This window comes from Eretmochelys imbricata, chromosome 9 (genome assembly GCF_965152235.1).
Source record: "Eretmochelys imbricata isolate rEreImb1 chromosome 9, rEreImb1.hap1, whole genome shotgun sequence".
NCBI classification, from domain to species: Eukaryota; Metazoa; Chordata; order Testudines; family Cheloniidae; genus Eretmochelys; species Eretmochelys imbricata.
The window spans coordinates 50,126,381-50,153,149 of NC_135580.1; the positions used below are offsets into that span (position 1 = coordinate 50,126,381).

General features: G+C 53.9%; 1 protein-coding gene across 1 annotated transcript in view; it reads right to left on the reverse strand.

Annotated features, from left to right (window-relative positions):
* Nucleotides 1–26,769, reverse strand: part of DGKG (diacylglycerol kinase gamma) — a 121,890-nt gene that overhangs the window by 40,237 nt on the left and 54,884 nt on the right. Inside the window, exons 15-22 of the mRNA XM_077826138.1 lie at nucleotides 26,265–26,381; nucleotides 25,350–25,423; nucleotides 24,704–24,778; nucleotides 24,487–24,572; nucleotides 23,530–23,619; nucleotides 16,302–16,462; nucleotides 9,135–9,199; nucleotides 201–291 (exon numbers count right to left, since the gene is read on the reverse strand). Coding sequence (XP_077682264.1) covers nucleotides 201–291; nucleotides 9,135–9,199; nucleotides 16,302–16,462; nucleotides 23,530–23,619; nucleotides 24,487–24,572; nucleotides 24,704–24,778; nucleotides 25,350–25,423; nucleotides 26,265–26,381 — 759 coding nt within the window. The remainder of the gene's footprint in view (nucleotides 1–200; nucleotides 292–9,134; nucleotides 9,200–16,301; nucleotides 16,463–23,529; nucleotides 23,620–24,486; nucleotides 24,573–24,703; nucleotides 24,779–25,349; nucleotides 25,424–26,264; nucleotides 26,382–26,769) is intronic.

The window sequence follows — 26,769 nt, forward strand, 5'->3', positions numbered from 1 at the left end:
ATGTTACCCTCAGCCAATCAATATTCTGATTCCAGCTCGCTACTGGCCACAATTCACTGCCACTCCTGGAAGTCCCACGCTGGGCAGATGTCTGAGAGCCACCATTTCATTCCCAGGAGCACAGCCTCCGGGAGGAGATGCTGGTGGGAACGCTGTCAATGCCATGCTTGGACAAATGGTCACCGTACGCTGGAGCTCACCTCGATCTCTAGGTAGTCGTGGAGCTTCTTGCAGGTAGCAGCGAAGGTTTCAGTCGTGCCAAATTCAAAATACCACAGCTTGTTCTTCATCCTGACACACAGAACACAGAGAGTTGGGATGACTCATTAGCACATTTGTCTGGAGACATGGCTCCATCCCTAATCCCTTCCCCTCCAGGCCAAGGTTCTCCAGCCCCACTGACAGGGCATTGTACCGGCCTGCTGCTGAGATCCTGCCTGCAAGTTTGTCTCTCAGGAAAAGTTCATCATGGGATACCGTCACATGGAGTGATGCTGGCCAGCCAATGTGATATAGTCACATGCCCCGAGACCAGCTGAATATGGGCTATCAGGGTGGCTGGCGAGGCTCAAGAGTAGAGAAGCGGAGATGTTTCTGAAGCCCTGAATTCATGCAGGCGAGGGAACACCAGCCGCAGCCTTGGATACACAAGATGAATCATTGAGCTTTGTGACGGGTTGTGCATACCCCGCACTGGAGAAGAAAGGGTTAACCCCACACTATGGGTGGCAGAAGTGCCACCCCTCAGGCCATGCTAGGCATACTCCAACTGCTGCCTCAGTATAAAAGGGAGCAACCCAGCTCATTCTAGGTAGATGGCTGGAGGGGAAGGACCTTCAGCTGAAGTGCCTGCTGAAGAGCCTTTGCTGGCAAGAGCCAGAGACCCTGCGAGCCGGACTGGAGGCAAGGAGCCCTGGAGGATCGTCCATGCTGAGGAGCTCAGAGACCCTGACGCCCCATGGACAGCAGCTTCTGGAACTATGGGAGGAAGTGACCTGCGGGGGTGAGCGAGTGGTATCTCCCACCCGAGTGAGGTCAGTATGTTTTGGTGGGATTCCCAGCTAACCCAGTGACTGAGCCCTCTGTCAGTGTTAGGGCCCTGAGTCAGGGCCCAGGCTCCCCTACTCGGGCTGTCACCCCCCTGGTGGTGGCCCCACCTTTCCCCACCACATTGACTCTGGCCATTGGGCTGTGCTGCCCTGTGCCTGAGGACTACCATATTGACTGTAACCATTAGGCTGTAATTCTGGCCATTGGGCCGCTCCACCCCGAACCTGAGCATTGTTAGCTGAACGCTGTCTGCTAAGCCACCCTGCCCTGCCCCCGAGGTTGATTACATGGACTTTAGACACTGGACTGCACTGTCCTTGGGCTGGGGGGTTGTTAGACTGACTCCGGCCACTCGGCCGCATTGCCCTGAGTGTAAGGGCTGCTGTACCTGGCCACCAGGGAGACTAACTGTGGTGATATCACCACCCTGCCCTGCCCCAAATGGGGACAGGGTGTGCATACACTGCGACAAGCATGTTCACACTGAGCTGGGCAATGGGGTGGAAATCCAGAGAGCAGGAATTCCTGCTTTTGGCCTGGCCTGGCATATCACAGGAGCAGCTCCACACCCTGACAGCTAAACCAGGCAGGGCAGAGACAGTCAGGTGTCAAGTGCACCGAGCCTTCTCCGGCACCACTCAGGGTCTGCAGTAACAACTTAGAGAACACAGCTGCAGTCACAACGGGGGTTCTCGGAGGCAGTAGTCCCCCCAGCTCCTCCTGGGGTGGGGCAACACCTAGAGGTGGGGTGGGGCAACAGCTCTTCTCAGTCTCCAGCTCTCCTCTTGAGCGGAAGACGCTGCACCAGGGGATGGGGTACAGCAGAGCCAGGCAAAGGAGACCTCTAGCAGGCTCTCTGCTCCACCCCCTTCCCTAGGGGTCAGGAATCCTACCAGCCCCTCATGGGCCATCACCCCTGTTGGGAGGAGAGGAACTGGCCCCCAGAGCAGCAGCAGGAGGGTGCATTTCCCCAGTCACATGTCAGCTCTGGGCACATGGGTTTGAGTGGTGGAGGGCAGCATGGAGAAGAGGCTGGGAGCGTGGCCGGGGATCGCTTTGCCCAGCAGGGTGGAGCGAGGGCTAGATTATGGAGGCACAAAGAAGCAGCTAGCTTGGTTAAAAGGAGATTGAATAGAGGAAAGAGCTGGGCCAGGCAGGTCAGGGAGGATCCCAAAAGCAAGACCACAAAGCTGTCAGTGGGGTGAGTGGTCAGGGTCTAGCAGCAAAGGACCAAAAATACAGAAATATCAATTAACTACACATTGCCCATTTGAACCAGGGATTAAGGTGATTTAATGCTTTCAGAGTCCCCTACATGCTTTGGGGTGCTAGCCAAGTAAATAATAGGGTAGTAATAAGCTGATTGAATTAGCTGCTACAAAGCCAGGAGCAGGGAGAGTAGGGAAATGCATTGTGGGTTGGATTAAAAGTACACTGTGGTCTTGGGGAGAGTGGCTAAAAATCAATGGGATTCACTAGAGACAAATGCAAAATGTTTTCGTTGGCACATGCCCAAACACAAATGGGGGTGTCTGGCTAGGAAACAGCAGCACATGCCAGGATCTAGGGTTGTAGGGGAGGATTGATTATACATTAGTCAGCAATGCAAAGCTAGAGTGGAAAAGCAGCATGCTATATTGGGCTGCATCAATAGTACTGCGTGTAGAACAAGACACGTAATTCTTGCTGCCTTGCTATCACTAGTTAGGGCCATTGGGGGCACTGGGGACAGCTCTGTGGCCCAGAATCCCCAAAGAGAACCTGCTTTTCAAAGGGTGTTGCCTAAATGAAAGCACCCAAACGAGTACTTTGCAACTGAACTGGTTCTCTGGATACTGCCACAGCCAGCCTTAGAAACGTACATTTACCTGTTGCAATGGTTACTGGGATATTGGCACTAATCCCCGATTCTGTGTTCCAGGAGTCCCACCAATATCCAGTTGGTGGATTTGGTAGGTTTAAGAGAGCCAAATGTGCCTGCTGATTTGAGCACCCAAGTGAGCAAGTGGGAGCCTCCCTGCAGTGCCCACGTTTCAAACGCTCTCAGTTGGCAGAGCGTTCAGAAAGCAGCAGAAAGGCAGACTGGAAGGGTCAGAAAACTGGGCATGCTCAGTCTAGGGAGGGGAGACAGCATAGCTGTCAGCAAATACTAACCTGAAGGGATGTTACACAGGGCACAGGGACTCGTTATTCTAGTACCCAATGAAGACAGACCATGTACTAACAAGTCAAAGCTTCAGCAGAGAAATGTAGCCAAAATCTGGGCCAGGTTCAGCCCAGGATCTAAGAACAGACTCTAGTGGAGGCCCTGGCCATAGAGGGGGAGAGAGGGAGTTGCAACAATGGAAAGCACCCGAAACCCCTCTCCGTTCTGGGGGCTCAAAGATGGCCCATACCCCCAGAAAAGTGAAGAACTCTGGCTAGGGATGGGGCATGGCCAGAGCAGCTGGAGGATGGAATGAGTTAGTGCATCCACTAACCCGCCTGCACCATCAACCAGCCCCATGGAAATCCAAGAGAGAAGGAGACAGCAGGACTCATCTTGCTCACCTGCCAGTGCACCAGGGTGATTTACACTTTCCCTCCCCAGCCGCAGGGACTCTGTCCCTAAGCTAGTAAGATCGACTAGAGAACTCAATGGAGCAATTTGCAATTGGAGGAGGATATGGAATGGCCATGGCTGAAGACAGCCAAGGCTGGATATGATGGGCTGAACAGCTATAGGGTGACAAACTCCATCTGGTCATCATGCAAAAGGATCTAGGAAGATTTACATGCTTCATTGTTATTACGCAGCTAGCAGTCATATGGATGCAAAGGGCAGCATGACAGGACTCTTATGAGACGGTGATAAAGAATCACTGAAACAACTGCATTGTAACACTGAACAAGGAACTTGATTAGAATACAGAAAAGTAAGTATTACCCTTAAATCTACTGCCTTTCCAACTAACGAGCATTTCTTCTGCTCTAGTCCCAGCAGTGCCAACTTTCATGGTTTTATCATGACTCTCATAAAATTTGATTTTCTTAAAGCCCCAGCTCCTGGAGTCAGGGGATTTTGTGAGAATCTCAGCTTTTATTAAAAAAAAATGCAAGTTTCTAGTGCTCCTCGTGGCAGAGAAAAGCTTGGAAATGTGACCCTTAGGGTATGTCAACACTGCAATCGTGTGTGGACATACTTGAGCTAGATTTGATCTAGCTAGTTCAGGTACGGGCTAAGTAAAGCTGCAGCCACATGGGCCTCAGCTTGGGCTGTACAAGCCTGCCCAGAAGCCAGGGTAATTACGAGGGTAGCTAACCTGCAGTGAAGTGTGTGCTACCACTGCTCCGGTACCTGACTTAGCTGTAATACACGCCTCATGCTACATACAGGACAGGAGTCCAGATACACTGTGACAGTGATGCCCATGGAATAACAATAAAGCAGACATGTGGCTTTCTGGCACTGTCAAAAGGGAGGGTGCTTGACAGAGTTTCCAGGCACCTGGATGAGACGGCTGTGACGTATCCACGGAAATCATTTATGGCTCTGGCTACCCTAGCAACAGGGCTGGCCCTAGATCAAATGGTGCCCCAGAAGAGGAGAGTCTTTGCCACCCCCATCCCCTTTGTTAAATTTTTGAATTCCTTGTTTTGTATTGCATGTGTAGCCCATTTCATGACTTGGATGCACGATTTGCATGCATGATTTATCCTGATCATAAGACGCTAATTTGACATAAGACATAATTTGCATGCTAGAATCTGTAAACAACAAAAACAGCCCCTCAAGTCCAGCTCTCCCCAAACCTGGCACCCCAGGTGGTTGCCTGGGTTGCCTGCCCCTAAATCCAGCCCTGCCTACCAAAACAGCACCATGTTTACACAAGTGGTTGTGGTCCAACCATGTGAGTAGGTGGGATTTCCTTGCTTGCATGGCTAGAAATCAAACTATGTTCTAGCCATGATAAAGGCCATGCTTAACCTGCCTATGCTGGGCTACTATGCATTGCAGGCAGCTGGGGCTGAAGACAGCTTGATCTAAGCAAGGCACAGCCGCAGTTTCTGAGCAGACCATGGGCCAGCCCTGCCTCTGCTGCCAGTTCTAGCTCCATACAGCAGAGCCATTACAGCACCTCTTAGCAGCTGGGGAGGTTCCTAGTGCACACACGGCCCAAGGCACTACCACCTGGCACAGATTCCTCTCCACACACCCTCGGGAAGCAGCCTGTTCCAGCCATGTCTGGCCACCGACAGGCCATTTTTAACCATGTACAAAGAGAGCCTAGGTCTTGGGCACCTCCATGTCATGGCTGGGAGGGCTCAGGCCTTGCCTGGCACACAGCGCTGCTGAAAAGCCCACCTCATCCTTTAGGTGCCACAGTAGGAAATCTGGCCTGGATCTTAAGGTTGGGGGGGAAGAAATGGGGGAGGAGAACCACCGGGACCCACCAGCCACATGTGCCCTCACTGCTCCTAGCTGTGAGAAGGCAGCGGAGGGGCTGCAGTCAGGCAGCAGCGATTAGAGAGGACAGGGGCCGTCTCCTCAGCTCTCCCCACTCCAGAGGCTGCATGCAGCCCTGCCAGCCAGGGAAAGCAATGACTTTGCTTTCCAGTGATGTGTCCAAACCCACCACCTGACAGAACTGGCTGCGTGCCTGGGGCCAAGCGGGCTCACACAGACTGAGCCGATAGCAAAATCTGTCAGTAGCAGTTTTGGACCTTGCACCAGCAGCTCCTGGACGGGGCAGTGGCCTCCCCACAAAATCCCATTGAACCAGGAGGGCCCTGCTCCACCTTAAACCCGATGCCTCCTTTGCCTGGCTCCCTGCTGGTTTGCCTGGCACAGCCTTAGCTTCCAGGGTCCGCACCCCTGCCATGTGGACTGCCCCAAGACCAGGGAGGAACCCCAGGGCTTCCAGGCTCCTGACTCCTCCATCGTCACTTCTCAGAATAACCAGGTCAGAAGGGGAGAATGCAGCACCGGGGTCCAGGTGAGGAAGCCAACATGGAGGCACAGTGGGCTGCTAGGAGGAGGCAAGAAGACAGCAAGAGAAACCAAGAGGAGATTCAGGCTGGGGGCGTGCCGGGGGGAGGGTGTTGGATCTCTTGTGGGGAAGAGAGCAGGGGACATGCAGTTGTCGTGGGCAATGAGTCGCTAGTCTTCACCAAATAAGTGCCGGGCTCATCCCCTGTGTTACAAAGTCCAAATCTGGAACCCTAGGAAGTCACTAGAATTTGGCCATTGAATCCAACAGGATGAGATGTGAGGGTTTAGCAGGAGTGGCTGAATAAGCCCTCAACACTCTCTCACTGCAGCCCAAAAATGACAAAACCACGGCCTGACTGGTGCTCCTTTTGAGCCACCTGGGATTTGAGCAAGCAGGGAGCAGCTCCCGTTCTCCTTAACTGTTCAGCAGGCTCTTGGTGGCAGGGGAGGGATGGAGAGACAGGGTGCATCTGCCTGAGGTCTTCCCTTGGCTATTTGTTCTGTGCTGGGCTTGTTTGACTCCCTGGGCTGTGCTTCAAGGAGCTGCCCCAGGACCGGAGAGTTCTGCACTGTAGCCCAAAGCTGGAGCTGAGGTTCTTTGGTGCTTCTCTAATAGGTATTTCGGAAAATCATGGCCCTCAGGGGGGATCTGCCTGTGTCTCTTGGACGGATCATAAGCCACCGGCTCCTGCTGCAAACATGCCATTTTTATAAACTCCAAGTGAAACGTGAGCTAGTCCAAACCTGCGGCTCTGCCTGGGCTGGATAGCCTGCTCTTGCTAGCCCTGGAGTTTGGAGCTAATTGTAAAGTGGGAATGAATGTAGCTGGGTTTGCAGCCAAATCCTACCACCTTTCCAAGAACGCTGAAATATCCAGCCCTATAGGACGGGTGAACCGAGACACCCAACATGGCCTAGATCACAGTACACTGCATGTTTATTTCCTCAGCTCAGGTGCAGCTTCTGGGCCTCAAGCGCTCCCACTGTTGCTGTTGCTATTTTACAGCGGTTGGATTAAGTCTATCATGGCTCACCACCAGAGCCCAGATCTTAACCTTTGAAGCATATGGCAAAGCCCCTCTTCTTACTGCCTTCTCCAAAAGGGCTGGTTGCTCCTTTTCAACCTGACTGGTTAGTCAAAGTGCAGGGCCCTGGAGATCTTCCAGCTAGAAGGAGACATCGATGGAGGATGCTGTCTTCTTTGCTGTCACCTTGTTTAGTTACTAGTAACCAGGGGCAGCAGGTTTGTAGAAATTTTGGTGGTGCCCAGAACACCCAGAAACTCCCCCCCCACCTCCGCCAACTCCCCACACACACCTGCCTAAGGCTCTGGGAGGGAGTTTGGGTGGAGGAGGGGGTCTGAGGTTCAGGCGATTGGGGTGCATGAGGGGGTGGGGATGCAGGCTCTGAGAGGGAGTTTGGGTGCAGAAGGGGTGAGAGGTCACGCTCTGGGAGGGAGTTTTGGTGTGAGGGAGTTTAGTGGGGGGTGGGGTCTGAGGTGCAGACTCTGGGATGGAGTTTGGGTGCAGGTTCTGGGCTGGGGCAGGGGATTGGGGTACAGGTTCTGGGCTGGGGAAGGGGAATGGAGTGCAGGCTCTGGAAGGGAATTTGGGTGCAGAAGGGGTGAGTTCGGGCTCTGGGAGGGAGTTTGGGTGGGGGAGGGGGTCTGGAGTGCAGGCTCTGGGAACGAGTTTAGGTGCTGGGTGCAGGCTCTGGGCAGGGGGTGGGGGTGCAGGAGGGGGTGGGTGTGCAGGCTCTGGGAGGGAGTTTGGGGACAAATGTAGGTGCAGGGGAGGGGTGGGACTGCAAGAGGGAGTTGGGGGGAAGGGGTGCAGGATGGGGGTGAGGGGTGCAGGCTCTGGGAGGGAGTTTGGGGGCAAGAGGGGGGGTGGGGGTACAGGAGGAAATTTGGGGGCCAAAGGGTGTGTTTGCAGAGGGGGTGTGGGTGCAGGCTCTGGAAGTGGATGGGGGGGTTCGATGCTTACCTGGGGCATCCCCTCCGGCAGCGGCTCCTAAGCGGGGTAGGCCTGGGGGAGGGGGAGGTCTCCTCACGCTGCTGTCTCCAGGCACTGCCCCTGCAGCTTCCCATTGGCCGCAGGGGCGTTTGGGGCAGGGGCAGCGCACAGCGGTGCAAGCCCCTCACACGGGCTGCAAGGACCTGCCAGCAGCCATGGGGAACAAGCGCGCAGGAAGCCGCTCAGCCCTGCTGGGTGGCGGTGGGAGCCCCTGGGCTGTTTTAAATCACCCGGGGGTGGCAGGTGGGGCTGGGGGAAGTGCGGGGGGAGTGTGGCGGGGGGAGGTGGGAAACTTTGCTGGAGCCGGGCCCCTGGGACAGGAATATTCCTGGTGCCCAGGCACCACTGGCCCATAGAACTCGCCACCCATGCTGGGAACGTACAAAATCCTGCTTCTCTGAATGCAGGAGGACTCACGAACAAAGGGAGCAGTTTCTTTGCTTGCAGCCCCAACTTTCTTTAGCCAACAGACTCAAAAGTTCTCTCTCTCTAGCTATAACCAAGGTCACACTTGTGTTCACAGGCTGCTGCATGCCTCTGCCTTTCTCTCTTCTTGTCTTTTTTACTCTTTTCTCTCTTCTGCCTTCCCCCCACATGCACCTCTACTCAAAACAATACTCAGCCAAAAGCTCCTGGGTGCTCACATACTCCTTTCGTCTTATGTGACTCAGTGAGCAGTGGGGGCCTCAGGACAGAGGCAGAGCGGGGACGTGAAGGAGGCGAGTGAGGGCAGGCCTTGGAGGGAAGAGGTGAAGGTGGGGTGGGAAGAGGAGCAGCGCAGGTGGGGCCAAAGAGGAAGAATGGGAGTGGGGCCCTGGGGCGGAGCGCAAGCAGGGCCACGGCCCTGGTGTCTGTGCTTTCTAAGGCAGTGGGGCGGCGGCTGTTTGGGGAGGCTTAGCCTCCCCTGGCCTATTTTACCCGCCGCCCCTGTCCAGTTCCCAGGACCATGCTGGCACCGAAAGCCTCGACAGTTGGATTTTGTGCTCCCTGCAAGATAAGCCCTTAAAGCAAGATTGGTCCAATGCAGCACTTGCTCCTCCCTTGGCTGGTGGGGAATGCTTCTACCAGCATCACGATGGTATGGCCAAAGGCTTTACCTGCTGTTGAATTTCTCAGGGTGCTTTTCTCTCATCACGTGGAATCGATGCGCGATGGAGGCATCCTGCAGGGAGAGGGAATGAAAGGACACATGAGTTGAGTTATGGGAAATGCCTGATGACAGAAGAGAGACATTTCCAGAAAATCAACATGAACTTGCCAAGAGCTGAGATTCAGATAAGGAAATATCTCCTTAGCCAGGACATCAGCTCCTGGGGGCTAACGCCTGGAACCGAGGTTTACTCGGGGCTGTGATTTCTGCTCTAAGACCTCGTTAGGGTTTCTTTATTTAACAGCCAGACGTCATCCATGTCTGAGTTACCAGCAAAGCCCCCCAGGAAACAGGTAAGTTAGGACACTAGCTCAGGGTCAGTGTGCTCTGCTGCTGACAGAGCTGGGCCCTGCTGGGAGAAGAGGGAACTGTGGGAGGCTGAGGCAAGGAGGTGACAAAGGAAAAGTCACAGACATCTCAAATGCTGACGGTATCTGATTTTATCAGAATTTTCCATGACTAAGCTGTGATTTCCGCTGATGTCCTGCTAATGCCTTGGAACTACAGAATTCCCTGGCCATGCAGGCAAGCTGGAAAGGTGCCCTGAGTGCACAGAGACACAAAAAATACAAAACAAACAAAAAACGGTAAGGGACAATCCTGCACTAGCAGGGAGGACAGGGACTAGATGACTCAATGGTATTTTACCTCTCTGTTTCTATGCCCTTAAAGCCATCATCAGGTATTAATAGGGGTCCGATAATGTTACACTCATTGCACATAGCACGGGACCACTCTATGATGAGACAGCATTCTGTATCGCCCACTACGCCAGGTTAGAAAAAGAGTATGTTAGACACCTAACCACCTAAATTCCCCTCTTCCATCAACTTCTGTAGAGCTATGCCTGCGTACCTGAGAAGAGAGCTTGGGCCAGCCATGGTAAATGGGCATGTTAAACAAGATGCAATTTGCTAACTTGGCCTCCCTCCTAGACTACCCAAACCCATGTGGGAGCTCTGAGCTGGAGAAGGATGGCAAGTGACCAAACAGCTAGCTAGGGGGAAAAGTGATGGTGTTTCTTTCCTTCCTTCCACCCTTGAAGCAGCATCTGACAATTGCTAGAGGGTCAGGCACTGGAGGAAGTACCACCCACAGAAGCCCGAGCAAAAGAACTCTGCGGCCACCTGATCGGTCTACACCAACTATTTAAACCAGGAAGTTGCCCCAGGGAGCTGCCTGAACAACAGTGTAGACACTCTGGCTTGCTACTGCTACAGACTTTGTCTTTTGCCCCATCTTACTCCTGATCCCTGCCTTCGGCCCCCTGCCCAGCTTGACCTTGGTGTCCATTTCCTGACTTGGCTTGGTAACTAGTCCCAACTCCTGCCTTCGACCCTGGCCCAGCTGCCTACACCCTGCCCTGGCCATTACAGACAGCTTCTCTGGGGTGAAAGGAATTAAGCTTTATCACCCAACCAGACCTACCTCAGTGATGAAGGGGGGGCGGAGGGGCAGAATACCACTCGATGCTCCAGTGAGCACAATTTCCCTCTCTGGTTCCCTGTCTGCCATTCTAATTGTCCCACATGAGAGATTAACTGCCACAACTCGCTACAGAGGATATGTTAGAGGGGAGATTTTAACCAGAACACTCTGCTTGTCTGGAAAGATGTGACAGCCCGTATGTGCCATGGGACCGGCTGTGAGAGCAGCCATGTGAGTGTGGGGTATAAAGTGAGCCGCTTCAGTAGTTTTCAAGCGTCCCTATAAAATACAGTATACAAAGCGTGCTGGGGGACCTCTTTCAAGTCTCAGGGCTCGGGTGGCACTGGCAAAGCGTGCACTACATCAAGGCATCAGCAGCCCATTTGTTGCCAACAAGCCAGTGACAGGATCACCACCAAGGGCTGTTGGAGCGCCCCGAGCTAAACATAGCACATGAGCTACATGCAATCCAAACCTTCCGGTCTGTGCTATGGCTGCTGCCCAGCATTCCTCACGCCCAAAAATAAAGGAGGAGGAGACAGGAAGTGGCAGTCCAGCTACCCAAGACTGTCAGTACCAAACCTCCCAAGCATGACTTAAGCTTTCAGGGTGTCCCCCTTTTATTGGCTCCCCAGCACCCTGCAGCCTTCCGTAACAGACTGCTTGGAAGAGATTGTTTTATAGCCTCAGTGCCCTTTTTTTTTGGTCAATGGGCTCCCCACCAAAACAAGAAACCCAGCAGCCCAGGACTCTGGATCAACCTTGCAAGAGCCAAGCTGTCTGCAGGCACAATGCAGCAGGGAAGCAGCTGTCATAAAGAAGCACATTTCGAGTCCACGTGGTCAAGGGTTTGCTAGGAAAAATGATTTTTAAAAACCCAGTAAAACCCAGTGAGACGGGGTGAGGAAACTGCCTGTTTGTCTGCTCCCAAATAAACCTCCTCAGAGGACAGTGCTGTGTGCTCATGGAGATCTCCTCGGAGAGGGGCCCGGATGATTCATGCTCACAACTCAACCTGTGCCCACACATGGGGCCTACTACATGTTTACCACAGTCCTGCTGTATCACACCAGGAATGGTTGATATTAACCCCTTCCCTTCCAGGGAAAGCCATGGCCTGTTGGAAAAAAATGCTCCAATTATATTCCCGTGCAAGAAGAAATGCTTATTCGTTCTGAGCCACGTGAAATGTTTATTGCCTATGCTTGTGCCTTTGGAGCAAAGGACGCATAGTAGTTCTGCTCCCCAAACCGGAGTCACTCTGGATTCATGTCCCAGCCTGATTTTACAGGGGAGGGAATGGCTGCACGGGACCGGGGCTGGCAAATGGGATTATATGAACTACAGGGCTCTCTCAAAGCTTCAGTGGTACCTGCCAATATCTGGAGAAAGATTTTCATGCTGGTTCTATAGGCAGCAGTGTTAGTGACTAAGACAGACATTCCGGAGACTATTTTGAGCTGGTAATCTTACTCTAGCCCAGTAATAATGTGTGCCACAAGCACTCAGCAGAACATTGTAATACCAGCCAGCCCATATGGGTTTAATTTAATCAGAGAGACATCAAATCGAAGGCGCTGACTAAGCAAAGCACTTAAGCGTGGGCTTAACCTTCGATCTGAATTTAAATGCTTTGCTGAATCGTGGACTAAATGCCTTCACTCAGTCCCTGGGGAAGAAGGAGTTTGCCAAAGGTTTGATTTGCCGATGGAAATTTCCTGTGACATTTTCACGCCCATACTAGAAGTAAGCACAAATTTCCAAACTTTTCAAAGTGCATCCATCTCTCCTCCCACTGGTGTTCGAATCGTCCACCTCCCTTCCCAGCTGGTGGCTCCTACCATCCTGTGGCAACCACAGTAATTGTTGACAAAGAAAAATAGCCAATGTGTTTTTATCTGGCTTGATGCACTTTAGCAACTGGAAATAAACAGGAGAATGAGCATCATGTAAGTGCTCCATGGACCACAGTGTGAGAACCCCTTCTCTAAGTTCTGTCTTATGTAGGGCCAGGTTCTACCCCAGGCAGGGTATCCCCAGCTAAGAGAAAGGAAACTGAGAACCCATAGTCCACCTGCGCAAGAGTTAACTCATGTGTTTGCCTGACACACTCTCGCAGCAAGGTGTTGCTGGGGGACTGACAGTGCATGTAAAGCTTTGCAGGATTAGGGTGTACAAGGCACATCTGTGGAAGGGTGGGCACCCCCCCTTCAGTAGCAGGACTGGCACCCCTCCTTGCATTAAAAGTAACAATTATAAAAATCTCATTTAACATTTTTGCCCTTTTCCTAGCCCAGACCCCAGCCTGTTCCCTTGTTTTTAAATCCTCCCCTATTTGCATTTCATGCTGTATAAACTCTAGTCCTTTCCTGGTTGTTCATTCTCAATCTGGAAGGGTTACACTGCTGACAATGTCCCAGCCCTTCCCTGCAGAGGGCTCCCCAGCACATTGTGCCCGCTTCCTGCTGTCTGTGCATCAGCCCCAGGAGCACCATGGGCATGGCCAGGCCATGGGGCAGTGGGAGACTGCAGCTTTTTAAAGCCCCGCTGTGAAGGAGGACGGGCTCTGCACTGCCTCTCGATCCTGCCCCACTCCATAGGGATGCTGATCCTGCAGACTGATGGAAAGATCCACCCTCACCTGTGAAGGAAGCAGAGGTGGAGCAAAATCCTGGCCCCACTGCAGTCAATGGCACAGCTCCCATTGGCTTCAGTGGTGCCAGCACCGCACCGATGACCTGCACAGAGGCGTAGCAGAGGCAGCCTCTCCGCCAGCCAGGCTCCTTTCCAGTGTCCCAGGTCAGGTCTCTCAGCCTGATGACTCTGTTTTCCCACTTTCCCAAGCCATGCCAGCCTCGGCCAGGACCGACTCATTCCTTTCTCCCAGAGAACGCGTTGCTAAGGACGGGCAGCCCGCAGGCGGCTGGTGACTAGCTGGGGCTGCCCAGCGTTCAGAAGGTCACACCCCAGGCTGGCTCCCCGCCTTCCAAAACGTGAAAAAGAAAATAAAGGACATTTACTCTCCAGCGGGAAATGGCAAGGTACCAAACGAGGGGAAGGTGCCCGTCAGATGCCGCGAGGGGAGGGGTGGGGGTGACTTAGAAGGGACTCATGCACTCGGGAGCCTATGTCTCATTGAGCCTTAGGCTCCTATGTCACTGATGCCGGGCTTCACAAAGGGACATTGGCATGGCGACACTCAGCATCACCACACCTAACCACTAGGCGCCCAGAAAATCGCAGGTACAACACTGGCATCCACACAGCCCGAGCTTGGCACCCAGGCTCCTTGAACAACAAATCGGGGGAGACGGGCTCCTAAGCATGGTCTCCAACAAAGCCGGAGTGACAGGCGGAGAGCCACCTAAGCAAGCCAATGGGAGGTGGAGATGTGAGCGGTGTGTGCTAAGCCCCGCCCCACTTTAGGAAGGTGGGGCATCTGGGCTTTAGGCACTTTTGAGACTTGTACCCCTTATATCATTCCCCATCTGCAAGGCTGATCATTGGTTTGGAAGCAAGAGTCATGCTGGATGAGTCAAGATGTGCAGCAAACAGCAATGAGGACAGGAAAATGATGCAAAGGGACCCAGAGCGATGATACTCAGAATGTGGTTCGGGACCTGCGAGTAGCTCTTTAATGCTTCTCCTGAGGCTCTTTGCAGCCCACGATATTAAAACACCGTGGGATTTAATTAGTAACCGATCTAAGTTATTAACCAATCAGGAGGCTTTTACTATGTTATTAACCAATTGTAGTTGATAAAATAATAATAGTTGGTCAGTCATTTTGCTGTGAGAATAATATATATAAGCTATGTTCCCCCGTCATACTGTTTGAACATGAATATATAGTGCTACAGAAAATGAAACCTTGAATTCACACTTCTGTGGCTCTTTGGGTAATTCTGATGGCTAATTTCCCGAGGTCTGAATACCACTGGCTTAGACAGATGAACAGGGAATATCACCAGGAAAGTCCACCTGGAAAAATGCCAGCTAATCCAGCCCCGGATGATACCCGAACCCAGAGCTTTGCGGTGTATTTTGTGTGGCTTTTCTGAGAGGTCACAGAACTTTTCAAATCTAAAGGCTCAGTCAGCACCCCTGGGAAGTATCATTAGAGCCATTCCCTAGAGGTAAACTGAGGCACTGACAGGTTAGATTTTGAGATTAGACATTTGCCTGAGATTAGAGAGGTTCTTGGGAGGAGCCAGGAATAGAAGCTATGGGCCAAAATCTGATCTGGTTTGAGCAGGTGTGATTCCACTGACAGCACTAGAATTACACCCAAAAGTTGAGCCAAGTTACACAACTTCTGCCTTGTGACTGAGTTTCTGTTTGCCTTTTACTATTTGTCTGCCTTGTCTGTGCAGAGGACAAGCTCCCAAAAGCAAGACACATATGATGCAGAGCCTCATCTGGGGTAAATGGAAAAAGCACTGACAATTAACACCGACCAAGAATCTGCCTCTCTGTGTGCCTGACGCAACAGGGCCCGGCCACTCCCGTGGGTGTTTGCACACTGCTACAATACACATAGGACCAACAGGGCAGTTCCCTTTCACCTGCCTCTCTATAGTTTTTATCAGAGTGGATTTACTTTTTTTTTGGAGGACGCATCTCCTCAGTATAAACTGCTTGGGGCGCTGGGGGGTTTTTCAGAAACACTCAGTGTTGGTGAAACTCTGTCCCCACTGGAGTTGCCTTTTGAAAAGGCCCCCTCCCCCCCGGGTGTGTAGGTCTCTGTAAAACAGGGGGGCGCCTCGCAAGTGGTACAGCGATCGGATACAGAGAGAGTCACAGCAGGGGACTGCTGCTGGGGTGACGACTTCAGATATCAGAATTATGTGGCCCCTAATGAGTGTGTTACGCTGCAGATCAGGGTGTAAGGTTGAAATTGGCTTCCCCAGGCCCAGGGTGAGAGATCCTAGCAGATCTCAGCAACGGTCTAGGTCAGAACTGAGGTGCCCTGGCAGAGACACCTTGGGAAGAGACTATTATGGCAGCTTGGTCAGGGCTATTACTCCAGGCACTAACGTCTGCTCTCAGTTCAACCAGCATCGCTTTGCCAATCTGCTGTTACAAAGAGCAAAGATATTCATTCGCTGTCAAGCAACGTCAGTCTGCAGGAGGCCCTTCCTGAGTGGGATTTCCCACCAGGAATATCCCATCCCCCCACTGCTGTGGTGGCCTGGGCCTGCAGAGCCAGCAGCAGCCCCACTGCTCCAGGGCTAGCTCTACGAAGTGCCTGGGGTACTGTCTGAGTGAGGAATGCCACTGCAAAATAGCGACCCGCTCCTGACTGACCTCAGTGGAACTAGCTGGGTAAGGAGGGATGACACCTGGGAGCCGACTTGTTGCGCTGCATCCTAGACTTTTGGAAAAGCAGCATGAAAATGCTCCACAGGTCACTGCACACTGCCGTTCCACGCAGCCTGGGCCCGTCGTGATGTGGGGTGCAGGGCTGTGACTCAGACGTAAACCAGCACAGGGCCACACAGTGACTTTAAGGTACTGGCTGTGTGCCAACATGGAAAGCATGGTACGGCCAAAGGGCTCTGCTATGCCAGTGTCTGCATGCCAGCCCAACACGCCACTCCTCACTAATCCCGCCTCGCCCTGGCTGAGCCAGGTCTGGGCAGACTCATTGTTCTCCTGCCAGAAGGGAAATCCCAGAACTACTTACCACGCCTATGGAGAAATAGTTGTTGATTATGCTGTACGGGACAGGGTCTCCGTTCTCCTCCTTGTCCGTGGGGATCACGTCAATCCGCCATCTGTCCAACATGACCTCAATGCTGTGCTCAATGTCCTTCAGCACCTTCAGCAGGCTGCCCCCTTCGTAACCTGGGGAGGGAGAAAGCATTGGGTTGCTGTTAGCGCAAGAGAGATGCTCAGAGCAGCACAGTGAATGCCAATGGGGGCACATGGCAGTGCCACTTGGAGTCAGGCGACGAGAGGGTTAACCAGGGCAGCTCACTAGTGTACACCTCTGCTGGCAATAGGTGGGACACACAGCCCAGTGCCATGCTGAGTTGGCAGGGGTCACTGGCGGCACTGGGGGCAAGCTACAGTGTGGCCATCTGTAGTACAGAGACTTGCTCGTGGCTGGTAGGGTGCGGCAGCGACCAGGGTTGCTGTTGTCATCAATGAACAGGGCCCAGCACTGACTGCAATGGCAGATCAGGCTGCGAGGGCCTGACAATCACCGAAAGGGTTGCTGGGAGAGACTCAGCAGGACCTGGGATCAGGGCAAGAAGGGGGAAGTTTGTGTGGTAACTGGCAGTGGGCAGGACTCAGTAGGTTGTGGGGTCACTGGCAGTTCCATAGATACTTCCCTGGCCAAGGATCAGACCCAGGCCCCAGTGGGGAAGGCACCAAATTCTGACCACCAGACCATCAGGGAGACACCACACGCTGCTCAGCAGTGACGAGGGTCAGGGTCGGGCCTGTGGGGTCAGGGCAGAGGTGGGTCGGGTCCGGGGGGTCACTGGCAGACAGGTCGGGTCTGCAGGGTCAAGGCTGTGGGATCAGGGCAGAGATGAGTTGGATCTGCGGGCTCAAGGCTGCGGGGTCAGGGCAGAGCCGGGTTGGGTCTGTGGGGCGGGGGCCAGGGCAGAGCCGGGTCGGATTCATGGTGCACTGGATGGGTCCCAGCAGGCTGCAGAACTGAGAAGAGAGTGAACAGGACCATCCCTCCCTCCCACCATGGAGTGCCATCACAGTTGCGGGAGGCGAGCGCAGCAGAGTGGGAGGAGGCTTTGCAAAGCTTAGCTCCAGGTGGGCACAAATCCACCCGCAGGAGTCCCTGGGCAAGCAGCAGAGCCCACCTGGGTTCTGGGGTTGGCCCCTCTGCATCTTGTTAGAACAGCATCCTATTCCCTGGGCCCAGGGCTGCCTCTACACAGCAAAGGACGCAGGTGGCTCACATGGGCCATTGGGCCTTGTCCAGATCCACTGCCCAGGTTTCAGAGCCAGCTCTCTGGAACTGCAGGAGCGAGAGCTGCAAGTCCAGCTGGGAGCCAAGATGCAGCTGTTCCTAGCCCATGGCGAGTAACAACCAGGCCAGCAGCCCACACAGGTGGCCACAGCGCCCACTCTCTACCGAGGCTCTTCTCCAGGGCCCATCACCAGGGTATCCGAGAGCCTCCCACTGTCCCTTGGCCACAGGATGGAGACTGTGTGTCTGAGCATCCTGCCTCTCATCTGGTCTCAGAGCCTGTTGCTGTTGTTGTGGGAGTGGTAGGCTGCCAGGCTGGTATTTCACTCAGAAGGCGGGGAGGCCTGGGGCTCATTCTCACCTCCTCCGGCAGGACGTGCCATGGCCTCAGACCAGCTGCCAAGACAGCTCTCCTCTGCTGGCTTGAGGCTGTGTCCGGGGGCTGCTCAGCTCAGCGCTGCTGTGGATGGAGCTGCCGGCGGAGCTCTCAGCCCCTTAGCAAGACCTGCTCGTGGAGGTAACTCGGCCCAGTGCCAGACAGTGGCACCCCAGTGGGAACCCTGATCTTGAGGTGGATCTGCTGTTCTGCAGGGAGCCGGCATCATGGGCAGAGCATGAGGTGGGGCCGGATGGCTGCTGGGTCTTGGCCCTGCTGATGTCAACGCCCACATTCCCAGCCCAGCCCAACACCAGCAATCCAGCACCGAATCATGAGGGCCTTGTCTCTGTCCACGGCCCAGCATTCGGGGGCACAGACTTCATGCCAGCAGCAACTGATAGGCTATTTTGGCAGTTGGAACTATCTGCATGTCCAGAAGCCGCGAGGGATACTGACCAACTCCCAGCTCTGGACTGAGGAGACTACCAGATCGCAGGCTCCCTTGAGAACTGCTGTGGGGCAACCTGCTCTTCACACCTCTCCCCTTCCTGCCAGGGTCACCTCTGTCTTGCTCAGGTTTAGCTCCCATCACCTGCTTCTCTGCCACATGCCAGGGACCGAGCTAGCCAGGTGATGGGCTGCAGGAGGGGCTGAGTTAGAGCCAGGTCAGTGTTTGAATCCATACTGCCTCTCTATTCCTGCAGGGGCTGCACGCAGACACTAAGCACGAAGGGTGATCCATGGCATGGAGCCTGGGGAGGCACGTGGTGGCTAAAGCGGTGATGGGCGGCTGCTCCTCGAGCTCTGAGCCCGACCCACAAGGACCTTTCCGGCCAACCACGTGGGGATACACGGGCTGGGGTCAGTAGTTTCGAATGCTGCAGGAATGGGGAGCTGGGGTTGTTTTCTATGGGGGTTTGAATGGCCCTTGTTAAGTGACTTTCCTACTCCGTTGTGCATGGGTATCAGGAGAGGCTGGTGGCCACAGGGTTCCCCGGCTCAGATGTACACACATGGGAAACTGAGTGGGAGGGAGCAAAGGGCAGATGAAGCGGTGGTGGAAACCCCAACTTGTGCAGTGGCAAGCTGGCCTGGTCAGGGAGAGGCAGCCCGGCCTGGCCCGATGGCGGGCGTGGGAAAGTTCAGAGACAAAACGGAGTGCAAACGCCCTGCTGTACTAGAGCAGGGTGCTCCTGGAGAGGCGAGGGACAGCTGGCTTCGGTTAGGGCCGAATCCAAACTGGGCCATCCAGCGCATCACACGCTCCACAGGGCTCCATTTCCCGGCAGGGCATTTGCTGTTTCCCTGGCGCTCCGGTGTGGGAAGGGCTCAGTGTTTGCTGCAGTGCTGCCAGGCAGGAAAATCATTCAGCTTCATGGGGGAGTTCGGTGCAACATCCCAGGCCTTGCTCCCCGGAGGCTCATTCCAGGGCGCCGTGTGATCCCAGGCAAAGAGAGCAGCGAGTCACCCAGCAAGGCACTGGATCCGGGGAGTCCAAAGCAGACTGGATGGGAGGCAGAGAGGAGCCAGCAAAGAGCCTGGGACATCCAGTGCAGGAGGATGTGGAAAAAGCTAATGTACTCAATACTTTTTTTGTCTCTGTCTTCACGAACAAGGTCAGCTCCCAGACTACTGCACTGGGCAGCACAGCATGGGGAGGAGGTGACCAGCCCTCCGTGGAGAAAGAAGTGGTTCGGGACTATTTAGAAAAGCTGGACGTGCACAAGTCCATGGGGCCGGATGCGTTGCATCCGAGAGTGCTAAAGGAGTTGGCGGATGTGATTGCAGAGCCACTGGCCATTATCTTTGAAAATTCATGGCGATCCGGGGAAGTCCCGGACGACTGGAAAAAGGCTAATGTAGTACCCATCTTTAAAAAAGGGAAGGAGGAGGATCCTGGGAACTACAGGCCAGTCAGCCTCACCTCAGTCCCTGGAAAAAATCAAGGAGCAGGTCCTCAAGGAATCAATTCTGAAGCACTTAGATGAGAGGAAAGTGATCAGGAACAGTCAGCATAGATTCACCAAGGGCAAGTCATGCCTGACTAATCTAATTGCCTTCTATGATGAGATAACTGGTTCTGTGGATGAAGGGAAAGCTGTGGACGTGTTGTTCCTTGACTTTAGCAAAGCTTTTGACACTGTCTCCCACAGTATTCTTGTCAGCAAGTTAAAGAAGTATGGGCTGGATGAATGCACTATAAGGTGGGCAGAAAGTTGGCTGGATTGTCGGGCTCAACGGGTAGTGATCAATGGCTCCACGTCTAGTTGGCAGCCTGTATCAAGCGGAGTGCCCCACGGGTCGGTCCTGGGGCCGGTTTTGTTCAATATCTTCCTTAATGATCTGGAGGATGGTGTGGATTGCACCCTCTGCAAGTTTGCAGATGACACTAAACTGGGAGGAGTGGTAGATACGCTGGAGGGTAGGGATAGGATACAGAGGGACCTAGACAATTTGGAGGATTGGGCCAAAAGAAATCTGATGAGGTTCAACAAGGACAAGTGCAGAGTCCTGCACTTAGGACGGAAGAATCCAATGCACCGCTACAGGGACCGAATGGCTCGGCAGCAGTTCTGCAGAAAAGGACCAAGGGGTTACAGTGGATGAGAAGCTGGATGTGAGTCAACAGTGTGCCCTTGTTGCCAAGAAGGCAAATGGCATTTTGGGATGTATAAGTACGGGCATTGCCAGCAGATCGAGGGACGTGATCGTTCCCCTCTAGTCAACATTTGTGAGGCCTCATCTGGAGTGCTGTGTCGAGTTTTGGGCCCCACACTACAAGAAGGATGTGGAAAAATTGGAGAGAGTCCAGCGGAGGGCAACAAAAATGATTAGGGGACTGGAACACATGACTTATGAGGAGAGGCTGAGGGAACTGGGATTGTTTAGTCTACAGAAGAGAAGAATGAGGTGGGATTTGATAGCTGCTTCCAACTACCTGAAAGGGGGTTCCAAAGAGGATGGATCTAGACTGTTCTCAGTGGTAGCGGATGACAGGACAAGGAGTAATGGTCTCAAGTTGCAGTGGGGGAGATTTAGGTTGGATATTAGGAAAAACTTTTTCACAAGGAGGCTGGTGAAATACTGGAATGCGTTACCTAGGGAGGTGGTGGAATCTCCTTCCTTAGAAGTTTTTAAGGTCAGGCTTGACAAAGCCCTGGCCGGGATGATTTAACTGGGGATCGGTCCTGCTTTGAGCCGGGGGTTGGACTAGATGACCTCCTGAGATCCCTTCCAACCCTGATATTCTATGATTCTATGAAGGGAGAGGGGACATGATTTCCTCTGGAAGCCAGAGGAAGCCCTTCCCTTCCAGCTCCATTCAGAGGCTGGGCCCGGCCCAGAGTCCATGCCGCTCAGTAGCAAGCCAGGCCACTCCAGGATTTCGAAGACAAGAAGCCTAAGAAAAATCTCTCTGTCTTTCCAGTCAGAGCCTTTACAATCCCACAGAGCGATGGCACCAGTCACGGTCTAAACTAGAGCAGCACCTAACGTGCTGTCAGGGGGTGGGGTGGGGGGGCTCAGTGCACTAGATGCTGTATTCAGAGTAACAGCCGTGTTAGTCTGTATTCGCAAAGAGAAAAGGAGGACTTGTGGCACCTTAGAGACTAACCAATTTATTTGAGCATGAGCTTTCGTGAGCTACAGCTCACTTCATCAGGTTGAAGTGAGCTGTAGCTCACGAAAGCTCATGCTCAAATAAATTGGTTAGTCTCTAAGGTGCCACAAGTCCTCCTTTTCTAGATGCTGTATGTACACTCAGCAAGAGGCCATCCCAGCCTCAAAGAGATCACAGCCCAAGCTGGCAAGACCAAGGTGTGTGGGGGGGGAAGAATTGTTCTTCCTGCTGTACAGATGAGGGGGACTGAGGTCCAGAGTGACTTGGCTGAGGTCACCCAGGGATGGAGCTGGGAATCGAACCTGGACTGCCTAACTCCCCGCCCAGGGTCTAACACAAGCCTAGAAGAACTGGAAGTTGGAGAAGGAAGATCTGCTTGTCAGAGTCTGAGCTGTCTCTCCTCTATGCTCTGCTCTCTCGGCTCAGAAGGACTGGGAAGCTACAGTGACAAGAACACAGCCGGCCCTACCAGCTCGGTGGAGACACAGATGCAGACACGTTAGTTTTGCAAACAACGATCAGGTAGAGAGGCCAATGCAGATGTATCACTTAATAACCCACAAAAATGGAGCCCATGTGACAAGGGCCAGTCACACTCTCTCACACATGCAGCCGGTTGCTGTACATGTACGTGTGCCTCGCTCCCCTCCCCCGGGCTGGCTTGTCTTCTCAGGCCTGCTCTGGGCACAGACTTGTGCTGGTTTAACTAAAGGTGTGTTATGGAGCCATTGCAGCCCGCCATGTAGACGCTCTGATTTCTGTTTATATTCATGCAGCTGAAGTCAGCTCCTTCCCAGCTAAGCTATGCTGAAATTAGCGCACCCATTCAGGGCTTTGCACCGGTTTAACTACAGCAGTTTTTAAACCGATGCAAGTTAATCTGGCAAGTTAATCTCCTGTGTAAACAAGGCCCCAGAGCACAGCCTCTTCAGAGCAGAGTCTGTGTCTGTTCAGAAAACACTGACTGCACTTGGGTGCAACAGCAGGCTAGCTACATCGAGTGAGGCGCTGGCCGAAGGCACCATTGCTGCCATTCTAACTGTGACCCTGTAGCCTGCTCCATGGACGTGGACTCCTGTGCCCAGGCGATGCTCTGTGAGGGTGCTGGGGTCTGCTGGCTGGGAGCACGTTACAGGATCGGGGCCTCAGATGGGGTTTCATTTCTCCTTTGCTGGCATTCTGATGAAGCAGAACTGTGGGCTGATCAACCGTCCCCACACACCTACAGAAAGCCAATTCTCAGGCTATTTCAGGAGGAGGATTGGAACCAAAACTGTGCCATGAAACGTGACTCTTACAGTGGTGACGGAGAGAACTCCTTGTTATTATTCCTTATTTATAGAAACAGAAGCTCTGGTGTACGTGGCGCACATGAGAGGAGAATAAGACAAGGTCCCAAGGAGCTCCCCCATCCCAATTAGAGAGGTGACCTACTGCGAAATGACAATTCCTGGCTCTTCTACAAGGCAGATCTCAAAGCGTTTTACAAAGGAGGTCAGCGCAGGTGGGGAAACTGAGGCACAGAGTATTAAGTGGCTTGCATAAGGTCACCCTGCGGCAAAGCCAGGAATAGAACCCAGGGGTCCTGTGCCCCAGGCCAGTGCTCTATCCACTAGGCCACAACCCCCCAAGGGGAGATGGAGGAGGAGCCCCTTATACCCCATAAAAATTTGAATCCTTTGCCTGGGCTGCTCTAGCAGATCAGCTGTGTATCTTGGAAAGCAGAGGGGTGACTCACCAGGGTACATTTTCAGCCTGATGCAGCTGAATTTGCTGTGTTCACTAGCATTACCAGCAAATCCTTGTGCCTCTGGATGGCAAGCAAGGCGGTGGGTTTGCACCAAGAGTCCACACACCCTGAGAAGGGACAGTTTTGCCCCTTGGATGTACAGCACGTGCCTACAAAGGCAGCTTGGAAGTGTGTTCTGTGGTGCCCGGGTCGGAGTGGGCCAGCTGGCCAAGTCAGGAAGCCTCACCTCCTCCCCAGCGCAGACACCTGGCCAGGTCGTTGCCCGTTCCCAGTGGCAGGACAGCCACAGGGGGGTGCTTCAGCAAGTTCACCTTGTCTGCAATGCAAAGAGAGAAAGTTGTTAGCACAGACACAAGCCAGCAGCCTTTCAGCTGAGTCCCCATCCTATTATCCACAATGCAGGGGCTCCTGGCAAAGTGCAAAGAGCTGAAAACCAGACTCATCCTTTCTGGGAAAAAACAGAGTGATTCTGCTTCTTTGTGGCACTGCAGATTCCAGGGAGAGACTGGGCCAGCCTGGAAATGGGGCAAATGCATGTGGAAGCATGGGCATACCCGGGTAGCAAGCAGGTGTCCTCTACCCCTGGTGATTCCATCCACAAGGGGGCAACTCGCAGGCAGAAGCCAGTGTCTGATAGCTCAGCCTGCTTGCCAGGAGCTGCCAGAAGATGCCATTGGTAGGTGCCTCCTAACACGGGGCAGAAATAGAAGCTCAGAGGGGTGTCTTCAGAAGAGAGCTCTGCACATCAGGGAGACCCGGTGTGGCGGGCAGGCCACAGGGCAGAGTCGGGAGAGGGGTTCACCCGAAGAGCCACAGGAGCAGAGAGGAACAGAGGGGAGGCTGCAGAACACGACAGGGACAGGACTAAGCCAGAGGGGTGGTAGTGAGCAGGGCTGCAGCGAAAGATAAAGCAGACCGTGGGAAGGCTTGGAAGCAGCAGGAAGCCAGCGCCAAGGCCGGCAGGAGAGAAGAGAGCTAGGGCAGAATGGGGACCTTTTGCCCCTTAGCATATCTTCTAGGAGCGTGCAGGTCAGCTCCCACCACAGGGAGTCAGACCAGAGAGCTCCATCACAGCGTCTCACCCAGGTTACAAGCGCGGCTGCTCTACGGTGCAGCAGCATACAGAGCTCCTTAGCTCAGGTCTCTTGGGCACACACACAGTGCATTTGTGATCCCGAGTTACCTATGCAGTCCAGGATCCAGCCAACAGTCCCATCCCCTCCACATGCCAGGACACGAAAGTCTGGGGTGTCGTGGAAAAAATTCAACCTGGAAACCGACACAAGGAGGGAGAATCAGGTGATCACAGGGGATGGGTTATTGCTGGCAGGGGAGTGGGAGAGGGCGACAGAGGCAGGGAGAGGTAAGGACAGGGCCTGGGCTGTCTATCATCTCCATACCCAGGAGTCGGTCCCCCTCGGTCCAGGTTGTACACTTGTCTGGGGTTGAGCAGATAGTGGAATTTCCGAAGGACTCTGTGGAAATAGAGGGCAAGTGAGAGACGGAAACAGAAGGAAACTGTCCCTGAAAACAAAGGAGAGCCGTGGAAATGAGCTGTCTGGCCTGGAGGATGTGGACAGGGACCCACCCACAGGGCAAGGCTGGCACAGGGCAGATCCCATTGCGGAAACCCCTGCCAGAGCCTGGGACCAGGAGGGGCTGCTGTTGCTATTCTCAATCTTTGCTCGTTATGTGGGGCTCCTAGATACACACAGAGAGAGGACGAAAAGTCAGCAGCAATAGCTCAGTGCCTCAGGGAGCCGGACACCCCAAGCACTCCCCACTGTATAGTGACTTTCACCCAAACATCCCTTGGCTGGCAGGTGAAGGATGGCCCGGACTAGCTCCAGCTCACCCATATCACGAAAGGACTGGCATGGCTAGTAACAGGGCCCCCAGTCTGCCCCAGGGACACCTGTGCAGATCGCCTCTGCCCCAAGTAGCTCTTCTCATCGCTACCTGCCCCCAAGCTCCCCTACCTCCCCTAGGCCTGAGTGGGGAGGGAGCAAATGGTCAGCCAGCGCCTCCAGGGAGCAGAGAATGTACCTTTCTCCTTGTCTCCCTCCACTCTTGGGATTCACGAACACCAGCAGAGGGTGGGTCCCAGGCCTGGGGGTGATCTGAAATGCAAAGAGCAGAACACGGCCCTCCCGTGAGATGTGTATGAAAACCACCCATCCATGGGGAGGGTGAGGGGATTGGTGGAGCCTCGGATGAGCTCAAGTCATGAGGCCCAGCTGCAAAGGAAGCGACACAAGTCCATGCTCTCAGTAAGGGAGGAGAGAACCCCACACGGAAGAAGGCACCAGTGAGGGACACTGAGTGCAGGCTCCGCACCAGGGCTCCATGCCCAGTGGGGCACTGCCCAGTGGATGATGGGGGACATGACAGGGCAGAGACATGTAGCTGCTCAGACCTGCCTGACGATATTTTCATCATTAACAATGTCCGCCATGATACAGGCCCCAGGCCCATTGCACCAGGTACTGTCCAAACACAGAACAAAGAGACAGTTCCTGCCTACAGTCTATATAAGATGAGTCTATAGAACAGATGGATTCAAGAGACAGACGGGGAGCACAGGGAAACAGTGAGATGATACTAGCGCCATAAACTGACCGTTCACTGGCGTTTCTGAAGCTGCGCCTCAGAAACAACAAGCTATACAAGGGAGAAATAAAGGCCATTGTGGGGAAAGGATCGCAGGGTCATTGACACGCCAGGACAGACTGTCCCAGAGTTCATTCCAATATCCGGAATTCAATGGACACAAGCATCACTGACCAGCAGGGGGAACGTGACCCCAGCCAGCCATCAGAGTGCATACATAGTCTAGCTCCCTGTCAGATCATCATCCCCCGCTGGCCTGGGCCTGAGACTTCAGCACCCTGCCCCTGGGTTTCTCGCTCCCAGCCCAGCATCTGAGCCTCCTGGAGACCGAGGCGGCTCAGAGCCACCTACCTGTAGGCCATGCCCGTCCAGCGTGGTGGTATTGAATTTGAAGGTCTGGGCGGTGTCGTCTGGACAGGTGCTGGCAGGGGAATCGCTGTCTGATTTCCTGGGGTGGGACTGCCTGTCCTTTTAGAAGGAAAAAGATGCACCAAGTCTAACAGATGAATGAAGAGTGGCACTAAGAAGGGGCGTTTGTTTGTCAGACTCCAGCTTCCAGGATCGGTCTGGCAGAAACAAGTCCCCATGGGGGCATGAGGGGCTGACGGCCCTGCAGTTTCCATGACAGTGGCCATAGCGTAGGCATAGGCCCACACACTCTGACTGAGTGCAGAGTCACAGTCAATCAAAGGCACAGCCACACCCAGCACAGCTGCAGCCTGCAAGCATTGCCCCCCGATCATGCACTGAGCCTCACTCCAATAGTGCCATCCCCAGCAGAGCACGCACCGAAGGACGGCAGATGCCCCTGCATGGCACAGCCCGAGCTGTGGTCTGCTCGTTTCTTCCATAGGCC